Raw genomic sequence first — 20,835 nt, forward strand, 5'->3', positions numbered from 1 at the left:
CCTCAGTGAATGTGTTTCCATTGGTATTTCCAGTGACAATATTTCTATTTATTAATCCAGGGATACTGACGTTGATTGTGGTGGTGTGGGAGATGGGTTATCTGAGATCAGTTGACTTAAAAGAAGTCAGAGGTTGAACATGACTCCTTCTCATCTCTCTCCCATCCCCCATCTCCTTCTCCACAGGATGATTTCATAACAAATTATTGGAGAGCTTATCATATTTTTTTTTTCTTTCCTGTTGTATCAGGCCACTTCCTTCCTGGAACAAAACTAAAGCTACAGAAACTAATTGCATACAAACCTATTCGCCATCTCCATATGAAATGTTTTGAAAGATAATTGTCTTCTACGATAGGCATTAAATAAATATGATACACTCTGTTGTGACTGTGTACGAAGTCACCACAGAGACACTGAAGCTGGAGGATATAGAAGTCTTTATTCAGCAAAACAAACAGGCATCATACTAGAGACACTCTTAGAAGAGGAGGCTCCCTGTTGCAATATTGCCTGATATCTTTATATGCTAAAGGGCAAAGATGATGGCAGGACAATTCTATAGTCACAATTCTTCCTTTGAATTACATATAATTTTCAGACACCTAAATCTTCCCACCTATACTCCAGACAGCCAAAATGAACGTTAATCACTGATGTTTCTGAGCTGCATGCATGCATATGTGGGGATGTTGTGGCGATGGAACTGGACTCTCTGACAGTGGTGTCTGAAAAGAGGATGCTGTCCAAGTTGCGTGCCATCTTGGACAATGTCTCCCATCCACTACATAATGTACTGGGTGGGCACAGGAGTTCATTCAGCCAGAGACTCATTCCTCTGAGATGCAACACAGAGCGTCATAGGAAGTCATTCCTGTCTGTGGCCATCAAACTTTACAACTCCTCCCTTGGAGGGTCAGACACCCTGAGCCAATAGGCTGGTCCTGGACTTATTTCCTGGCATAATTTACATATTACTATTTAATTATTTATGATTTTATTACTATTTAATTATTTATGGTGCAACTGTAACGAAAACCAATTTCCCTCAGGATAAATAAATTATGACTATGACTATATGCAGACATCTCAGGTCAGTGAGTGTTTCTTGGTTTGCAGTCACCCTAGTTTGCAACTTCAAGAACACTATTGTTCTGGGCTGCATTTTAAACTCAATCTATCGTTCACATTCAGATCTGAAGTCTGGTTGCTATTGAAATTAATATTTGCTATATACCATAACTCCAGAATGTACCCTAAAACACTGGTCTACACGGTTTCAACTCCAGCTTTACAATTAAGTTGGGCTGAAGCTTATTTCTAACTAAATCTTTGGCTCAATGCAGCAGAATAAGAATATTGATTTTTTTTTTGAAAAAGAATAATCCTATGCATAATGTTTACTACTTTCACTGTTACCTACCCAATCTGTTACAATGATGCAGCAGGTGGTACTGCTATCTCACAGCTCCAGCTATCCAGGTTTGGTGCTATCTGTGTGGAGTAATCAATTTTTCTTTGTGACAGTGTGGGTTTCCTCCAGGTATATTGATTTCCTGTCATCACTTTAAAAAAAAACTGCTGGTTGCTGGGTCAATTACTTACTCTAAATTACCTCTCGTGATGACATGTGAGAGAAGAATCAAAGCGTAGCTGATGGCCATGTGAGTGAGCATAGGCTTCTGGGATACAAGCAGGGGAAATAGGTTTGTTCATAGACTCAATGAACCAAATGGCCATCTTTGTTGTAATACTAAAAAATATAATTCACTAAGTGAATGGTACCAGTACTCACCTAACACCGAATAAGCAAGCATTTGAGAAAGTATGTTTTAAGCCGTACCTATGCATTCTTTCAGAGCCCTGCGGAGATCCTTCTTTTCTTTTCGGAGCTGCATCAGTTCTTTACGAATTGAATCCTTCTGATTCTCGAGTGATTCTTGTTCGGACAGCCATCTCTTTGCATCCTCCTCTGCTCGAGTCTTCCCATATTTAGACTGATTTGCATCTAAGAAAGAAGAATGGATTAAAGCTACAGGTGGGCCAAGTTTCAGTTAAAGGATTTTGATTGCAAAGTGCATCGTGATTCTGAGTTGCCAAGGACGATACTTCTGCTTAGATTCTGATCCCTAATATGATTTGTATTCTGTTTAGTTAATTTGATGACATTTTAACATTATTGGATAGCTGGTGGTGAGGGGAGTGGGGAGAGGGGATGCACATCAGCAAGAGAAGAATTTAGAAAAATATTACAGAAAAAAAAATCTCCTTCAAAACTGTGAAAAAATATCGTACATTGACAATTCTCCCCAAAGATACATTAATTTAGTAGCAGTTAATAATAGGGGAGCAATCAGATACTGTAGATCTACAATTTTAGCTAGTCAGATATCAAAGATAGCTATCTCGCATTCTAACAAAACATTGAATGAGCAAATTCATTACTGTTCAACGAGCTATTAACAAAGTAGGAAGTAATAGGAAAGACATATACATTGAACATCTGCTGACATTATATATTAATCAGGTGAACTCATTTTGTTTCTTTAAACATTAAACAAATGACCTAAATAATAGCTTTGCTTTTAGTATTACTTAGAGATTCAAATACCTCTCGGAGGATATTTTTCACTTCGATGCAGTACTGTATTAAACAGGTTTATGAAGTTAATTTATCCCAAAGTCAAATTGCAAACTGTGCAACCACTATATGTAAATGAAATATTCCTTCCTAAATTAATAATAATGCCATTCACTCACAAATTGGAATTAAATTAATTTAGGATCTCGAGTTATTTGAGACAAATGTTTATGTGCATTGCTAGATTTTTGGGAAAGCAAAGATGTATATTAACAAACTTAAAAATATTACTTATTTTGTATCTGAAATGCCAGCTGAGCTACTGTGCAGATTAACAGTGAAGTCTAACCACTGAGTTGGCTTCATAATAAAAAACCTTTACTACTATTATTATTATGGAAAGCAAAAAATTACGAGCTCCCTTATGAAGTAATTATAATATCTCATATGACACACCACAGCTTACAGGGGCTGTAAATATAACATTAATTGTGCTGTTTATCTACTCAAGTTTTGCTGTTAAATGGTTATTAACAGCCCATAAAAGTGAAATTCCTTTCTGTGCACTGGCATTGGCCCTTTGTGTCCATTTTGATATTCTCACTGGCAAAGGAAAATACAAGTCCCAGAGACTTTGAGAAGATTTATTCCTCCATTTTCCCATTAGCCTTGAATTTCTGAGCGTGGTAGATATTTCCCTCTACAGAAAGCAAGCTCACCAGCTGTATGACTAGCTACTACCAAGACATGGATGTTAACACAAGCCTGGTGTGAGCCTGTCTTTAATCTCAGCACCTTGTCATCATGTGATGATGGCTGTGTGGCCACAGGAAATGAATGTGGCTGTGTACAGCTCTTGGTTCAAATATTTCAGTCCCATATTAAATGCCAATATTTTCTCAGTGACAGTTGCATTTGAGTGACGAGAGCAAAGACCCAGCTCTCATGTTTTTACAAATGGTTTTACTTGTATTGAAACATTTTCTCTTATTTTTACAAGGGTTTGCTTTGGGTATCTAGTACCTCAGTTGATTCAGATGTGAGTTTAGATCACCACAGTACCCTCCGATACATCCAAGGCATACAAAAGGAATGCTATTTACCTTTAGGAGGAGAGAGAAAGCAGGAGGTTTACACAGAGTTTACCTCAGGCATCCTTACCAGTTGGCAGTAAAAATAAGGATCTGGACAAGAACCATTTACATAACTCTTCCAAAGCCTTGGTGCATGCACAATAGAATGAAAGAATCCCTCTATTGCATGATTCTCCAAGCATTCAACCCAATGGAAATTAATTCAAGTCTAGCTAAATAATTAGGCACATAAATCTAGAAGTGACACAAAATAATATTGGGCTACTTCAAATTTCATCCCAGTAAAACAATTTTTTTAAATTAACACTATTCTCTTGTAATAAATGGTATCTTCTGGTTCCACAGGAATGGTCATAATAATCAGTAGAAGAGTCACAAGAACAGCCTTATCTCTTCCTGCATATTATCAGGTTTAAGGCATTGTCCAGAAATCTAGCCACACCCGGCTGGTAAAGTGCTGCTTCACCACAGCCCTGGGAATATGGAAGTTCCTTTAGTTGGAAGCCAAGCTCCACTCCCCTTGAATTTTAAACAACCATCACTGCCATTGCTGTTTACAATATTACTACAGGGTGTACTGTTTCTGCTCAAGAAGAATTTAATTTTCTTTACTATTTTCAACTCCACTAATGTAGACCCATTTATATATTAAATCTCTATTAAAAAGGATAGAGCAAACTGAAATTTCTTTTGCTTTAACTGTAGCTAATACCCTCATACAACAGAACATGTATTTTTGGCAGAAAACATTTTAAATTAAAAGCTTAATTAACATTGTCTTAATTTCCTTCATGTCAGTTGTGATAACAGAGACTTATCCTGCTGAAGCTTCTATTTACTTGACATCCTGGAGCTATCAATGGCAGTGGGAATTTCTTCATTTGAGAACAACTCAGGCAATGAACCAATGATCCAATGAATTAACTCAATACATTTAAAACTTTAAGTACAGTCAGTTGGTATAGAGTTATTTTTACACATTTCTAACGGAAAGTGCCAAAATTTAATAAGACTGCAAAGAGATAAGTGAGAACAAAACTGTGTGCTTACTTGAACCCTGACGTTTAACTTTGTTTTGAGAATTTGTTTTATTTGAGGCATCATTTGATGTGAAAGCTTGGCGAGTTACTTGCGAGGTGAAAGGCTGCTTCTGTTCTTCAATCTGAATAACACAAGACACAATTGTGAAGCAACAATCCCCTTCAAGCTGCAGAGTTGACACTTGTTAACTACTGAGGCATAGGTGGTTTCGTCAAGATCCATGCAATGTATTACCAAGAAGTACCAAAATGGAAAGGCACCAAAATGCTCGATTGGCGCAATCTAACCTCCACTGAGATCTGAATGGAGTTCCTACTCCTTGCTGTGTCCTTGTGTGTTCACTACAGGTGTTCCAATTTCCTCCCACATCCCAAAGATATACTGGCTAGTAGGTTAATTGACTATTGTAAATTGCCGACTGTGTAGGTTAGGTAAGGATTGATGAATACGTAAAAGAACATGGGCTACAGGAAAATAAGTGAGGGAACAGAACTGATAGAAATTTTGAGAGCCAGCACAGGCTGGATGGCCTTCTATGACGTCATAAGAAATGTAGAAGGATAATTGGAGAAAAATTGCTTTTGCCACATGGTCCCAATGCTGGTCTGGACCCTTTGTACTTTGCTTGTCTCAGACATCTACTGAAAGAAGAGACAAAGCTGGGGAAAAGAAACCATTTTTTTGCGGGGGGGGGGGAGAGTCTACTCTTCTCTTCTCACCTTGATGTTAATGTAATCAAAAGAATTTACCACAATAAGTGGGGCAGCAGGTCTGGAAAGAAAAGCAGTTAACATTTCATGTGGAAGACACTATAGGCTGATTTATACTTGAGTGTACGGGCTACGCCGTAGGCCTGATTTATACTTTTGCATAGCCCTACGCCGTAGCGAGCATGCGTAGTTGTGTCTGCGTCGCTCTGCAATTCACCGCCAAAATGCTAGTTGGCGGTGGGGTTTCTATGCCACTGTGTTGAGTTTCTTTGTGAGAGACATGGACGAGGAAATGCATTTCAAATATTTTCGGATGTCGGCAGGTAGATTTGCCGATTTGGTTCATCGTCTCCAACCATTTATTTCACATCAGTTTACAGACATGGCGGAGAAAAGCAACCAGAAATGCGTATGAGGAAATGTGATGCTACCAAGCTGACCAATCACAGTTGTTGCGGTCTGCGTCACCGGACGTGTAGTTACATTTTTGGGGAGATGCACGTCACCTATGGCGTAGGGTGCGCGGTACCTATGGCGTACATTTGACGCACAAGTATAAATCAGCCTTTAGTCACAACCAATCAACGCTCTTTCTCGTCTCGCAGTTTTTGCCCAATCTGTTGAGCCCTTCCAGCATCTGTTTTTTTTTGCTTCAGATTTTCAGTATCTGCAAAGTTTTGATTTTGAAAGGAAATTTGCCATCTGGCTACTTTCATGACTGTATTAGCATCTGTAGCACCTGGGATAAGAAAAAATAGGAGTTGGTGTTGGTACAGTATTCAATTGCTATTTATCATTTTCAAGACCACATGGAGAAATGGGAGATTGGGGTTTAGTTAAATACCTAAATATCTGACCAAGTGTCACTGCCTTTGAGAGGGAAAATGCAAGTGCAGTATGTTCTGATACCCTGTGGGATCTTGCCATGCACAATTGGCTGTCATATTTCCTTCAATTCCAAAAGCTGTCACACTTCTGAAAGTATTGCTTTGGTTAGATATAATAAGATGCAATATGAAGAGTCTTTAGTTCTTTCTTTTGGGAACTGTCTGAGAGACGAAACCAAGTAAAGACCCATTTGTTACATATTACATTTTTTCAAAATACTTTCCATCTGTTTGAATGCTTATTAAACATGTCCACACACCAGTAATAATCAAAAGCTAAAGGAATGCAAAAACAGGATGTTTTGTTCTATTCAGATAAAAGAAGAAACTCACTATGGTGTATAAGTGGAGAGGGGTAGGCTTTACAAGATTTCCTCTTTATAGGTTATCACCCTATTGACAAGAAACTTTCGTCGACTAAGTATTATGCATTTATGAATCTATTGTGTATTACTGTGCCTACTGGGTCTTTTCAGCATTACAGCTTCAGGAACTCACTGAATATATGCATGGCGGGGGAAAGAACCATTGATCCCATGAGAGTCCAGCAATCACATCCTTGCTAGTCTACCACAATTAAGAAAAACAAAGGCAAAGCAGGTTTATGAAACAGATCTTGTGAGGAAAGGCATTGAAAGCAGCTGTTTTCTTTTCAAAAGGCTCAATTCCCACTGTATTATCGCCCCTCCCCCATCTCCCCCCCCCCCACCCCACCCTTCCCTCAGTCTGGGAAGTACTCTCTGGAGACAAAAGTGGGAAAAGCATTTGTTCCTGTGAAAGTTTATGGGAATAGCTTCTCAGATCAGAGGTGGACCTGTGGTAGTCATAAATTATATGAGGCTCATAGGAAACTGGAGGCCTGCAAAGGTTAAATAGTCTGGCTTTTATGTCACACCTGTCAATAGCTTCCATGCTCATGCTTAAAATTTGTTGGAACAACACAAGTTTTAAAGACTGCTGTAAATTTAATATGGAAATAGATAAGTAGTGAGAACTGTCAATGGCATATCTGAAATAGAATCAAAGAGTGGATGGAATCAAAGAGAAACAGAAAAAGGCTACTGAAAGTAGTGGATATAGCCGAGTCCATTACAGACTGAGGCTTCCTCGGAGTACATTGGCGTGGAGTGTTGCCACAAGAAAGCAGCATCTATCATCAGAGACCCTCAGCATTCATGCCATGCCCTCTGCTCACTACTACCATTGAGTAGAAGGTTCAAAGTTACAAGTAAATTTATTATCAAAGTACATATATATCACTATATAGTATCTTGAGATTCATTTTGTCAAGGTCAGAAGCCTTCAGCCCCACATCACCATGTTCAAAAACAGTTATTATCCTATAACCAGCAGGCTCCTGAACTTGCATGGATAATTTCATTTAACACTACTCTGAACTAATTCTACAATCTACAGATTCACTTTCAAGGACTCTTTATGACTCGTTCTCAGTATTATTTTTATTTGCAGCCTACCTTTGCCCATAAGTGTTTATCAGTCTGCCTGTTTTTTGTAAAATCCTATTATTTCTTTTTTTCCCTTGTAAATTACTGCAAGAAAACGAATCTCAAAGTAACAAATACAGACTTTGATAAAAAAAAATTGGTTTGAACTTTGAATGATTGAGAACGTAAGATCATCCTAAGAGTGATAATTTCTTGTGCAGTCACTATAAAAACTGTTTAATTTCTATTTTTTAAATGATAACCATTTCTCTTCGGAACTTTGAGTTAAATTTTAATCACCCACCTTGTCCCCAGCCAATGAAATTGGCCTGTGGGTGCAGATATTAAAAAAATTATCTGCTCTCTGGGCATGAATTTTTTAACCTCTCTGCTCCACAATATTTTACTACTTCAATTTTTGAAGCTAGTTCACACCCTGATGTAAATGGTTGTTGGCACCCCATTGCTAATTTCAGAAAAGCATTTGAATGTACAGTATGACAGATCAGTTAATTCAGAAAGGGAACAATGATGAGGTTGAATGATGTGACGTAAAGCTGTATCAGGAAAATCTAGAACCTAAAGAAAAAATGCCCGGCTTTCCTTTGTTCTTTCTTCTGAGAGGAATGTGTTAAAACATAATAGTTGGCCAAGGTGTTCCCCTCTGTCATCCTCCACGAGCTTGCCCTGGCCACAGCAGTATGGAAAACAATGTTCTGTGAGTTTTTAATTACCATTGTGTTGAGATGTAGTTGAGATTGAGTTTGTCAGTGGCTGCTGGAGGAAACATCTGTGAAAGTTTTCAGCAGCAGACCACTTTCTCATTCACCAGGAAACTAATGTGAAGTTGCTACAAAGTAAAGGGAAATTGGATTTAACATACGGGTGTGGGGATGACTGAGGCCTGCCTTCATATTTCTTAAAAGGCTTCGTAAGCTAAAATTTTACATTCATTGGGGTTTTGGATTAAGTCACGTTAGCTGACAACAACTCACTGGTATCATGTAAAAGTGGTGTATGAGGTCTCCAGGGAGAGATGAGCACCTCTGGTGAAAGGGCTTGTCATGTCCATTCCAGACCGGCTCACTCACTTTTGGCCCCCACTGGACATTAAGATCTCAGCTGTGGCTCCAAATAGCTGTTTGCGGGTGACAGTGGCCACAGCGCAGTACACAGCTTTAGCAGGCATGCTAAACCAGCTGAGGGTAGCCAGTAGCCTCACATCCCAGTGAGATAGAGACATGCATGTCCCAGCATACAAAGTCAGCTGGCCTGGGTGGATGAGATCTACAGTGAGATCCATTGGCCAGGAAGGTGGTTCTGCAATGCTCTGTGGAGAGCGGAGGGCACGATGAGGCACAGAACAGTGGTCACCCACTGCAACCAAGAAAGACCTCAGCTTGTGACACTTTTTCGTACAAATGAAAACTGACTCCTGAGATCGAGAGAGTCGAACTGACCCAGTGAACGGCTTTTCCACTTTAAAAACTCTGTCATCATCAGACACGATGGATAACCACCTCATTATGTAAAAATCACAGTTTGACTTTTAGTAGTTCCATAGCAATTATGTGCATGTGCCCAAGAATCCCTGCGATGGCAATGAGATGTTAGAAAGAAACTAAAGTGAATTCAATTGCTACATAAGGGCACATGAATCAGCAGTCACAGCAAGCCGTTCTACCCCTTGAGCCTGCCCGGCCATTTAATAAGATCATATTACTTCAACTCCCAAGGTTCCAAGGTTGTCAAGCCAAGGAGTGGTAGTGGGGATAAGCTCCCACTACCTAAAAGTGCTCCTCACGGCGTGCGCCTCAAATAGCCTCTAACAACCAAGTCCAACTCCTAGCCTTCTCGTGTGGCTTAGCCTCTAAGCCCAACAGAACTGTTTCTACTGACGGGAGAGGGGGCGAAGGCGGGTCCTGGCACCTTAAAACCAGTGCTTCGGGTAGATGGAGCTCGTCAGCCTGCGAAGGCAGTCCATCTAAGAGAGGGAAAACTGTGATTTCAAACCTCCGCTGCCTTGTGGCCGTACCCACTCGTGGGAAAGGCTTCAGGAATAAACCCTAAGGACAAATCCGCAGCTGGAGTCCCTAAGGCAGTCCGACGTTGCTTTCAACCTCGCTCTGGCAACTCCTGCGACGACACCGGTGCCAAGCTGTATCGGCCCTTGCCCTTCCCTTGGACAACATCGGTGTTGTGGAGAGGGGAGACTTGCTGCTAGGGCAACTGTCGGTCTTCCATACAACCTTGCCCAGGCCTGCGCCCTGGAGAGACTGAAGGCAAGACTTTCCAGGCGCAGGTCCATAGTCTCGCAAGACTAACGGATGCCATCCGGATTACTTCAACTCCCATTCCATTCGACCTTGATGACCTTTCATTCTCTTGCTTATTAAGAATCTGTCTACCTCTGTCTTAATCATTTTACAGATTACACTTCCATTGTCCTTTGAGAAAGAGTCCCAGACACTCATGACCCTCTAAGGAAATACTTTGTCTCGTTTCTATAGACGACCCTTATTTTTATATATTGATTCATTGATTGAGATGCTCAGGTAAGTAGAAACCTTATTTGTCCACCTTTATTGCTGCAGGAAATAGAGAGCAGCTATTTTTAAAAAGCAGTTATGAGAAATTGTCTCATTTGTAAATATAGCGCTCACAATTTTTGGAGCCTTCAACCAAATCACTTAAATTGCGTAGAAAACATTGAGGTCTCAGTACCGATCTCATTTATTACATCTTGTTAAGTGAATAAAGACCTACTTATTGCCTATTACTCACCCCATCTTCTATCCATGCTAAAACTGGTTAAATGTATATTTTTCCTTTTATAAAACCACATTGACATTGCTTGTTACATTAATTTTTCTAGTCCCTTATTATAACACCTTTTATTATGGCTTCCTACAGGGATGTCTTAAATACTTGCATTGAATGATATCTCCACAGGTCCTTCTCTGGGATAAGGTTTTAATGTGTTAGAAAAAGTACCAGATGAAATCTTGTTTAAAGTATGTGTTGATAATATAAAACCCATATAGTTAAAAATGGGTTTAATCAGAACCACCACAAAAAGATTAAAATTAGCTCACTGTACTGTATTGTACATGAACCTTTGTTCTCCTGCCCCACATCTCAGTGAGTTCTGCTCCCACCATGTCACTGAGCTCTTCTTCTGCTGCCTCCGTCTCTTGGCCTACTTCTTCGGCAAGGACTCTCCAGCCTGCACTGATGATCTCTTCTCCCATCTTCAACCCTCCTCCTCTTCCTGGACACCCTGCTCTGAATCTTTTCATTGTTAACTGCCAATGGACCATCAACTGTCTCGAGTTCACCACTCCTCTCTCTAATTCCAACCTCACTCCTTCCGAACACACTGCTCTCTGCATTAATCCCGATCTCACCATCAAACCCACAGATAAGGGGGATGCTGTAGTAGTCTGGAACACTGACCTCTACCATGCTGAGTCCCAGTGACAACTGCCAGACACCTCCTCTTACTTACCTCTTGAACACAACCCCACTAAGGAGCACCAGTCCAGGTAGACCTATTGTTTCTGCTTGTTCCTGCCCTACTGAACTTGTATCTGTATACCTCGACTCAGTTTTATTCCCCCTGGTCCAGTCCCTTCCTACCTACATCTGTGATCTTTTCAATGATTTCAAGTTCCCTGGCCCTGATCATTTTATTTTCACCATGGATGTCCAGTCCCTATACACCTCCATCTCCCCCACCAGGAAGGCCTCAAAGCTCTCTGTTTCTTTCTGGACACCAGACCCAACCAGTTCCCCTCCACCACCACTCCCCTCTGTTTGATGCACAACTTGTCCTCACTCTTAATAATTTCTCCTTTGGCTCCTCCCACTACCTTCAAACAGAAGGTGTAGCCATGCACACTAGCATGGGTCCCAGCTATGCCTGCCTGTTTGTCAGCTATGTGGAACAGTCTATGTTCCAAGCTTACAGTGGTATCGCTCCCCAACTTTTCCTATACTACATCGATGATTGCATTGGTGCTGCTTCTTACACCCATGCCGAGCTCGTCAACTTCATCAACTTTGCCTCCACTTCCACTCTGCCCTCAAATTTACCTGGTCCATTTCCGACACCTCCCTCCCTCTCTGTCTCTATCTCTGAAGACAGCTTATCTACTCATACCTATTATAAACTTACTGATCCTCACAGCTGCCTGGACTATACCTCTTCTCACCCTGTTATTGTAAAGATGCAACTCTCTTCTCTCAATTCCTCCATCTCTACTGCACTTGGTCTCAGGATGAGGCATTTCATTCTAGAACTAAGGAGTTACCCTCCTTCTTCAAAGAAAGGGGTTTCCCTTCCTCCATCATCAACGCTGCCCTCAAACGAACCTTTTCCATTTCGCACGCCTACCCTCACCTCATCCTCCCGCCACCCCACTTGTCTTCACCTACCACCCCACCAGCCTCTGTGTTCAGCGCATAATTCTCTGTAACTTTCACCATCTCCAGCGGGATCCCATCACCAAGCACATAATTTCCTCCCCCTCACTTTCTGCTTCCTACGTGACTCTCTTGTCCGTTCTTTCCTACTCCCTGATAACCTTCCCGGCATTTATCCTTGCAAGGGGAAAAAGTACTATACTTGCCCCTACATCTCCCCCTTCACTACCATTCAGGGCCCCAAACAGTACTTGTAGGTGAGTCGACACTTCACCTGTGAGTCTGTAGGGGTTATCTACTGTATCTGGTGCTCCCGATGTGGCCTCCTGTATATCGCTGAGACCTGATACAGATTGGGAGACCGCTTTGCTGAGTGCTTACAAGCTGTCTGCCAGAAAAAGAGGTATCTCCCAGTGGGACACCCATTTTAATTCCACTTCCCATTCCCATTTCGACAAACCAGTCCATGGCCTCCTCTACTGTCGCAATAAGGCCACACTCAGGTTGGAGGAGCAACACTTACATTTCATCTGGGTAGCCTCCAACTTGATGGCATGAACATCAATTTCTCAAACTTCTGGTAACGCCTCCCCTCCTCTTCTCCATTCCACATTCCCATTTCCCTCTCTCCCCTTATCTCCTTCCTTGCCTATGACCTCCCTCTGGTGCTCCTCCCTTTTTTCTGTCTTCCATGTCCTCTGTCCTCTCCTATCAGACTCCCCCTTTTCCAGTCCTGTATCTCTTTCACCAATCAACTTCCCAGTTCTTTACTTCACCCCTCCCCCTCCCGATTTCACCTATCACCTTGTGGTTCTTCTTTCCCTGCCCCCTCTTTTTTACTCTGACTGCTTATCTTTTTTTCCCGTCCCAATGAAGGGTCTCAGGCTGGAACGTCAACTGTACTCTTTTCCATAGATGCTGCCTGGCCTGCTGAATTCCTTCAGCATTTTGTGTGTGTTGCTTGGATTTCCAGCATCTCTACATGAATATTTTATTGGGAAATTCATTCATTAGTGATTCTCTAACATGACATCAATATTCACGTACGTGTGTGGGCATGTGGCCAAGTGGTTAAGGCATTCGACTGGTGACCTGAAGGTCACGAGTTCAAGCCCCAGTCAAGGCAGCGTGTTGTGTTCTTGAGCAAGGCACTTAATCACAGATTGCTCTGCGATGACACTGGTGCCAAGCTGTATGGTCCTAATGCCCTTCCCTTGGACAACATCGGTGTCGTGGAGAGGGGAGACTTGCAGCATGGGCAACTGCTGGTCTTCCATACAACCTTACCCAGGCCTGCGCCCTGGAGAGTGAGACTTTCCAGGTGCAGATTCATGGTCTCGCAAGACTAACAGAGAGAGAATAACTTCATAAAAGAGAATACATAAAGAATTTCGGTATGTATATTGTATGCATTTCTCTGACATTAAAGGTGCCTATTGAAACCTACTGAGTTCGATGCAATTGCTTTGATCCCAGAGGTTTAAAGGCTGGTTGTAATTGAATGTTGTGTCACTTGCATCCACAGAAAAGGCCTTTAAAAGGATTACTTAAAAAAATCAACTTTGCAAGTAACTGAGCTTATAATCAGCCAGTGATGAAGTATTCCGTGGAAGGCCACCTTTTAGTCTGAATGCAATAGGAGATAATACAGTGTAAATCAAGGCAATAGATGGGAAAAACTTATTCCGTAATAAAGTTTACCTTCTCCAGTGGAGTCAACTGACAGAATCGAGTTCCCTACATTCATTAATGGGAACAGCATCACTTAGGTTTCGAGCAACTTCCACTAAAAACATAAAAACTGTCACACCTGCAGCTCCAATATTCTGTGTCCATTTAATCAAAGCCATTCTTAATTCAGTAACTTCCTGTTTCTTATATAGTTTTGCCATCTGGAACAATGCTCTTTTGATGTGGAAATTTAAATGGAAAATTAAACATCCTGTTCTGAACCAGAACAGGACCTTACGTTAGGCTCAATTACAATTTTTCAAATCTTTCTATGCTTACATAGAAATGAGCTATTTGGAAATGAGCTTATATAGAGATCAGCTATTTATCCTGGTGACAGCTTTACATTAATGTAGCTGTATTGTTTTACTGTTTAATGTAAATACCCCAAAGATATCACAATCTCTTATGGAAAGCAGATGAACCTGAATGCACTATGAGTTAGTTATTATTTTATAACCCATCTGTGAATTTACAAACTTTAGCACAAATAAGTGCCCTACTGCAACAAAGCCTGGGGAATTGTTTTATTCTGGGTACAAATTAAGAAGGTGACTGTGGCACAATGCTGGTCAGACATACTCAGGGAGTCCTACACAATCTTGATGTTGTGACTTCCTTTGAGTTGAATTGGCACACTGTGCAATTAATTTCTGTGCTTGGCATTCTGGAAGGAAGAGGACTGCAGAACCTGAAAGGGCAGGACGGAATAGACAGTGGATGTCAATGGGTGGCAAACAAAGAGATTAGTTTAAATAAAAACTGTTGAGATTATGCATGTCAGCAGGTTCGATTCTGGGTTACTGTGAATAATAAGGCGAATTCTTCGTATGGAGGGAGAAATTTAGGGTAGTAATAGAAGAACAAAACATGGAATGCAGGGTGGATGTAAATGTATTTGAGTTTTGGAGATTAAAATCTTTTTTTGGAAAAGAGGAAACAAACATATACATCAAGAAGGCAGGTGCTTAAAGCTAAGACTTGGAAATTCTTCAAGTAAGTGGTTATATGAGCTACAACTAGGTAATTTTTGTGATGAGTAACTAAGCAACAGTGCTTGTTCTTCATCTCACTAATAACTGCCTTAGTATTTCGAGATCAAGCATGTTCTAATCAGTTATTAAGATCTAGCTGGGTGCCCCCTGCAAGCATCTACAAGCCATGAGAGCAAGCAAAGCAAGAAAAGCAGAGGGCTGTAAATCATTCATGAAAACATGTGCTAAAGTGGCACTGCACAATGGCTTTCCTTGGCACAGATGATACAAGTGCTCATGCAAATGAATAAAGTGATACACATCTTACCCATTTTCTTTCATACGCTTTCACCAGTCTACACTTTGTATTTTATTTATATACTTTGACAGGTCAAACGCACAACAGCAAATAAACTTGTCCAAATTAGATATGATGGCTGGACCTCAAAGCAGACTGCATCTGTTGTTATAAAACTGCTCAGCTTGGGTGAACTGTTTGGAAGCTTGGCTTGGCAGTAATAGTGGAAATATTGAACAATTTATTACAACTCCGATGACCCCAAATAATGCCTGCACAGTGACAGATTTAACTGCTGTGTGGCCAGACTGTTTCAACAAATGCACGTTATCCACATACTGTATGTAGATCCACGTGAAAGATTCAATAATTCGCCAACAAGCCCTGAAAGGTTTTTAACATATTGAGCAAAAGATTTTGCATACAATTTTATCCTGTGGCATGCTCTAAGATTATAGTAAGTACAAAGCAGACACCATTTTAAAACTAATGTATGTTAAGTACTACAATAGACGTGTGACTATGGCAGAGAGACAAAAGTGAAATAATAACACTAGATTTTTAAAAATAGCCGGTACTGACTTTCTTCCGAGCAAATAAAAATAAATTTTAAGAGCTGATCACAGTGATTATTTATCACATCATTTAAAACTCTCATTTTTGAATGTATGGAATCCAAAATTTTCACCTATATTTTTAGTACGAAGCCAGTTTGCCTCAGCATTGCCTTGTTAGATTCAGTTCAATGTGGGCTATAGGCAACAACTTTGCATCTTGTGGAGGAGTGCGAGGTCCCTTATTGGATTTTTTTGGACCCGTGCATTAACTATGCACATATATACTGTACCTGTACTTCAGAAGTTGGAATCTGATTTGTCCCACTACCATGTTGTACATTGTTGGCTCCAAACACAAAATTCAGAACATTGGTAATTTTAAAAATATCTGCTAAAGATAATCTTCTGCATCATATGTTTGATTTCTATCTGAGTGCATATTTAGAGTACTGCTTACCACTAAACAGCTCACCTGTACTTTTTCATATGGAACGTCATCATATGTTCTGGAATCACACAGATAAAGTGCTGAGTTATTTGAGGAAGTAGCCCACCTGCGTAATGAAGTAAAATAGTTCCATTTAATAGATGTGATCATATTCCACTCTGAGAAACAAAAGCATGCCAGTATATTTTGTCATCTAGAGGCTAAGGAGGAAAGTTCTTTTTGCTTCTAATTACTACCTAGAATTGTTTTAGTTTACAAGTGGCACCTTCTTTAAATAGCTTATTCACAGTCATAGTCCAAATCCACAAATTATAGTTCATGTAAGTGGGCCTTTATGAACTGAGTAGACCGCAGTAGCATAGCACAATGTTATTACAGCTTGGTGTGTCAGAGTTCGGAATTTAATTTCTGGCACCATCTGTAACAAGTTTGTGTGTTCTTCCTCTGACTGTGTAGCTTTCCTCCGGGTGCTCCGGTTTCCTCCATAGTGCAAAGGTGTACCGGTTAGTAGGTTAACTGGTCAATGTAAATTGTCCCGTAGACTTAATAGGTGGGTTGCAGGAGAATGCAGCACGTTGGGCTGGAAGAGTCTGTTCCACGCAGTACCTCTAAATAAACAAATATGATATGATTTTGATACACTCTTGTACATGCTTCTGGTGTGAGTTAAGACTTGCTTTATACTTACGACTGTGGGCCTAAGAACAGCTCTAATACCATTTTTAAGCTTGTTGGTGACCCCACTGCCGTTGGCTGAATCAAAGGTGGTGACTAATCAGCATGCAAGAGGGAGTTTAAAAATCTGGCTGAATGGAGCCAAAACAACAACCTCTCATTCAATGCCACCGAAACCAGTTAATTATTGACTACAGGAGGAGGAAACTGGAGGTCCATGAGCTAGTCCTCATCAGGGGTCAGAGGTGGAGAGGGTTAGTAATTCGGGGTTACTAACTCAAAGGATCTGCCCTGGGTCCATTATAAATGCCATTATAAAGGATACATGGCAGTGGCTCTACTTTCTTAGAAGCTTGCAAAGATTTGGCATGTCATCTAAAACTTTGACAAATTTCTATAGACGCACAGCGGAGAATGTACTGACTGGTTGCATCATGACCTGGCATGGAAACACCATTACCCTTGAACAGAAAAGCCCACAGAAGGTTGTGCATATAGCGCAGTCCATCGCAGGTAAAGCCCTCCCCACCATTGAGCACGTCTACAAGGAACACTGTCACAGGAAAGCAGCATCCATCATCAAGGAGCCCCACTATTCAAGCCATGTTCTCTTCTTGCTGCTGCAATCAGGAAGGAGGTACAGGAGCCTCGGGACCCACACCTCCAGATTCATGAACAGTTATTACCCCTCAACCATCAGGCTCCTCAGCCAGAGTGGACAACTTCAAATCTATGGATTCAGTTTCAGGGACTCTACAAATCATGTTCTCAGTATTATTTATATATTATTATTATTTTCTTTTTCTTTTTTTAATTGCAAAATTTGTTGCCTTTTGCACATTTGTTGTTCGTCTGTGTTCGAGCTTAGTTTTCCTAATGTGTTTCTTTCCATTTACTGCGAATACCTGCAAGGGTAGAATATGGTGACATATATGAACTTTGATTATACGAACTTTGCTGCCTTCAGTTAATTGCTGTACCTCTTATTCAAAGAGTAACATGAAAAAGAAAGACTGACATGATATACATGTAGAACCTTCAGGAGGCTGTTGGGAAGGAGAGGTATTAAATGGTACTACCCCAGCGTAGTCGTTAGTGCAACACTATTTCAGCTTGGGGTGTTCCAGAGTTTGGGGTTAAATCCACAGCTGTTCTGTAGGTAGGTTAAAAGGTCATTGTGAATTGTCCCGTGATTAGGTTAGGGTTTATCTGAAATATGAGAAAATCTGCAGAAGCTGGAAAACCAAGCAACACACACAAAATGCTGGAGGAACTCAGCAGGCCAGGCAGTATCCATGGAAAAGAGCAAACAGTCGACATTTTGGGGCCGGGACCCTTCATCAAGACAGACTGTTTACATTGACTGTTTACTCTTTTCCATAGACGCTCTCCGGCCTACTGAGTTCCTCCAGCATTTTGTGTGTGTTGCTCGGGGTTAGTCTGGTTTGGCGGTGGTTTGCAGGGGCGGCAATAGTTGAAGGACCTACTCCGTGCTGTATTGCTGAATTAAGAATAAATAAATAACAGCAGCTCATAAAGTTGGCTAAATTCCTTCAGAGCTTTTCTATTTTAATACTGGTTTCCATTTTTAGATGGAGTAAAGCGTGGTTTGTCCTTCTAATATAATATAAAACTGCCAACAGCAACAAAAGAACAGTTTTCTTTTTTCATTTTGTACATTATGGATAGAGTTCTCACCAGAAGGAATGTCTGACTGCATCCACAATGTTGGCTATTGTTTCCACGTCCACATAGTCGTAATGCAGAGCCTCTGGTTTTGTGGTGGAGCCTGTCTCAGCCAGCAGGAGCCCCAGCCACCTACCCATCTCTTCGGAAGAGCTAGTCTGTATACGACATAAAAGATGAAAAACAAACAACACTTCAGCACAAGTTATTAAATTCATATGGCAAAATGAATCCTACAATATCAATTGGAAACTTTATTCATATTTATCAACCAAAACACCAGTGCCTGAGGTACATTATATCATATTGATTTTAACTTCAACTTCCACTAGAAATTATTTTGTCCCATTGTGCTCCTTTATCGATAGAAGCACATTACTTTTACAAAGCGCTCTCAGACACTGATTGAACTCATAACATGAAATTATTTTAAATCACAAAATATTAAGGATTTAAATATTATTTAAAACCTAAAACATAATTTCATATTTTACTACAGATTATTCTTGAAAATACACTTGAAAATCACATTTGGATCATATAATCATCAACAAAAAAATTAATATTATTTTGTTTTATTTTGACAATTTTATGATTTTTTTTTGTTTCCTGAAGGGTGTTGACTTTTTAAATATTTTACCTGAAATGTTATTGTTTATGAGTGAACACTGACAGTAAACATCAGAAGCTATTCAAGCACAAATGAGCCCTTACTGTCCAATAAAAGGCTCTTTCTTGTACATTGGTCCTCTATCAAGTCTGCATTTTCTCATTTTCCTATTGTTTGTTTGGCATTTTGGAAAAGAGAGCAAGTATTGAAACTTGACCTTAGAGCTCTTCAAAGTTATGAAGAGGTTCAAGCAGAAAAGGTTATGAACCTGATTGACACCTTTAAAATTACACAACGGAATTGTTGTGAGATGCGGCAATGATTGTCTTGGACAAGCAGTGGTAATATTCATAATACCAGAGCCTAAATGTTGGAGTGGGCTGGATGATTGGGGATCTGGGGGAAGGAGTGAGGGTTTACGTTTCAGATAAAATGTCCTACTTCTTCTGGAGGTGTGGCTTCCCTTCTGCCGTAGTGGTGCCCTCACACACATTTTCCCCATTTCCACTTGTCTGCTCTAACCCTGAGGAAAAGAGTCGAGCAACAGCAATTTGGAGATGAAGATCATAGGGATCGTTTAAGATGAAGTCAAAGGAAACCTGTGTGAAGCACAAACTCAGGAGGTAGATCTGCTGGGTCGAATGGCCTGATTTTTGTGCAGTAATGTGTCATGATGTTTTAATTCTAAACAGCCTGAGTCATTCTTCACCTCCTCTTTACACTTCTAGCAAAGATAGCAATTAGGATCAGGAGATCCATTGTAATTAGGAGATGTTAAAATCAATTGTAGCATTACTTGCAATATTCTGGTTGAATTCAGCTAATGTAAAAACATGTAATCAAATCTGAATTTGTTCATTCTGGAACAAAGACCCCATCAGTTCCTCTCCATGAATACTCTTATCCACTTGACAGAGCTTGTCCTTGCCCGCGGTGACTCCAGTTTCGATTCCTCCCACTTCCTACACATCAAAGGGCCAACCCGTGCCCCAGCTAGACTTGATGTTTTGTTGGTCACGTGGAATAGCTCTCTTGCAAACCTACTGAAGTACTTGCCTGTACCACAGCTTTCTCCTCTAAATCAACAACTGCATCAGTGCTGCCTCCTGCAGAAATCTTCAGTTTTATCACCTTTGCCACCCATTTTCAAAATCACCTGCACAATCTCTGACACTTCTCTTCCTTTTCTGAATTTCTGTGTATCCATTTCAGGAGATAGGCTTGTTGCTGATGTCTTAAATAAACCGACGGAATCCCACAGATACTTCAAATATACCTCCTCCCACCCTGACTTCGATAAGGATTGCATTCAAATTTCTTTTTCTCTGCTGCATCTTTTCTCATGAGTATGTCCTACCTCTTCTGGAAGTGTGGCTTCCCCTCTGTCTTAGTGGAGCCCTCCACTTGCCTGCCGTCACCCTCCCCCCGTCCAAGGAAAGGAGTCAAACAACAGCAATTTACTGAGCACTTGCACCCTGTCTCAACAGCCATCTCAAGCTTCCAATTGCATGTCATTTTAACTCTCCATCCCCATCCCACACTCACCTGTCTGTCCTCAGCCTTCTGCACTTCTACTAAGAGTCCAAACAAAAGCATCTCTTTTCCCAACTGGGTTGCTTAGAACTCAATGCTATGAATATGGAACTATCCAATTTCAGGTAATCCATACTCTA

The 20,835-nt window shown here is 40.7% G+C and overlaps 1 protein-coding gene across 3 annotated transcripts in view; it reads right to left on the minus strand.

Annotated features, from left to right (window-relative positions):
* The window catches only part of afap1l1a (actin filament associated protein 1-like 1a), a 202,567-nt gene that overhangs the window by 14,675 nt on the left and 167,057 nt on the right, over positions 1-20,835 (minus strand). For all 3 annotated transcript variants that reach the window (XM_072263718.1, XM_072263717.1, XM_072263719.1), the window contains exons 13-16: positions 18,565-18,710; positions 16,216-16,297; positions 4,726-4,837; positions 1,844-2,008 (exon numbers count right to left, since the gene is read on the minus strand). In XM_072263718.1, coding sequence (XP_072119819.1) covers positions 1,844-2,008; positions 4,726-4,837; positions 16,216-16,297; positions 18,565-18,710 — 505 coding nt within the window. The remainder of the gene's footprint in view (positions 1-1,843; positions 2,009-4,725; positions 4,838-16,215; positions 16,298-18,564; positions 18,711-20,835) is intronic.

Source organism: Mobula birostris, chromosome 7 (genome assembly GCF_030028105.1).
Source record: "Mobula birostris isolate sMobBir1 chromosome 7, sMobBir1.hap1, whole genome shotgun sequence".
In the NCBI taxonomy this organism is placed as follows: Eukaryota; Metazoa; Chordata; class Chondrichthyes; order Myliobatiformes; family Myliobatidae; genus Mobula; species Mobula birostris.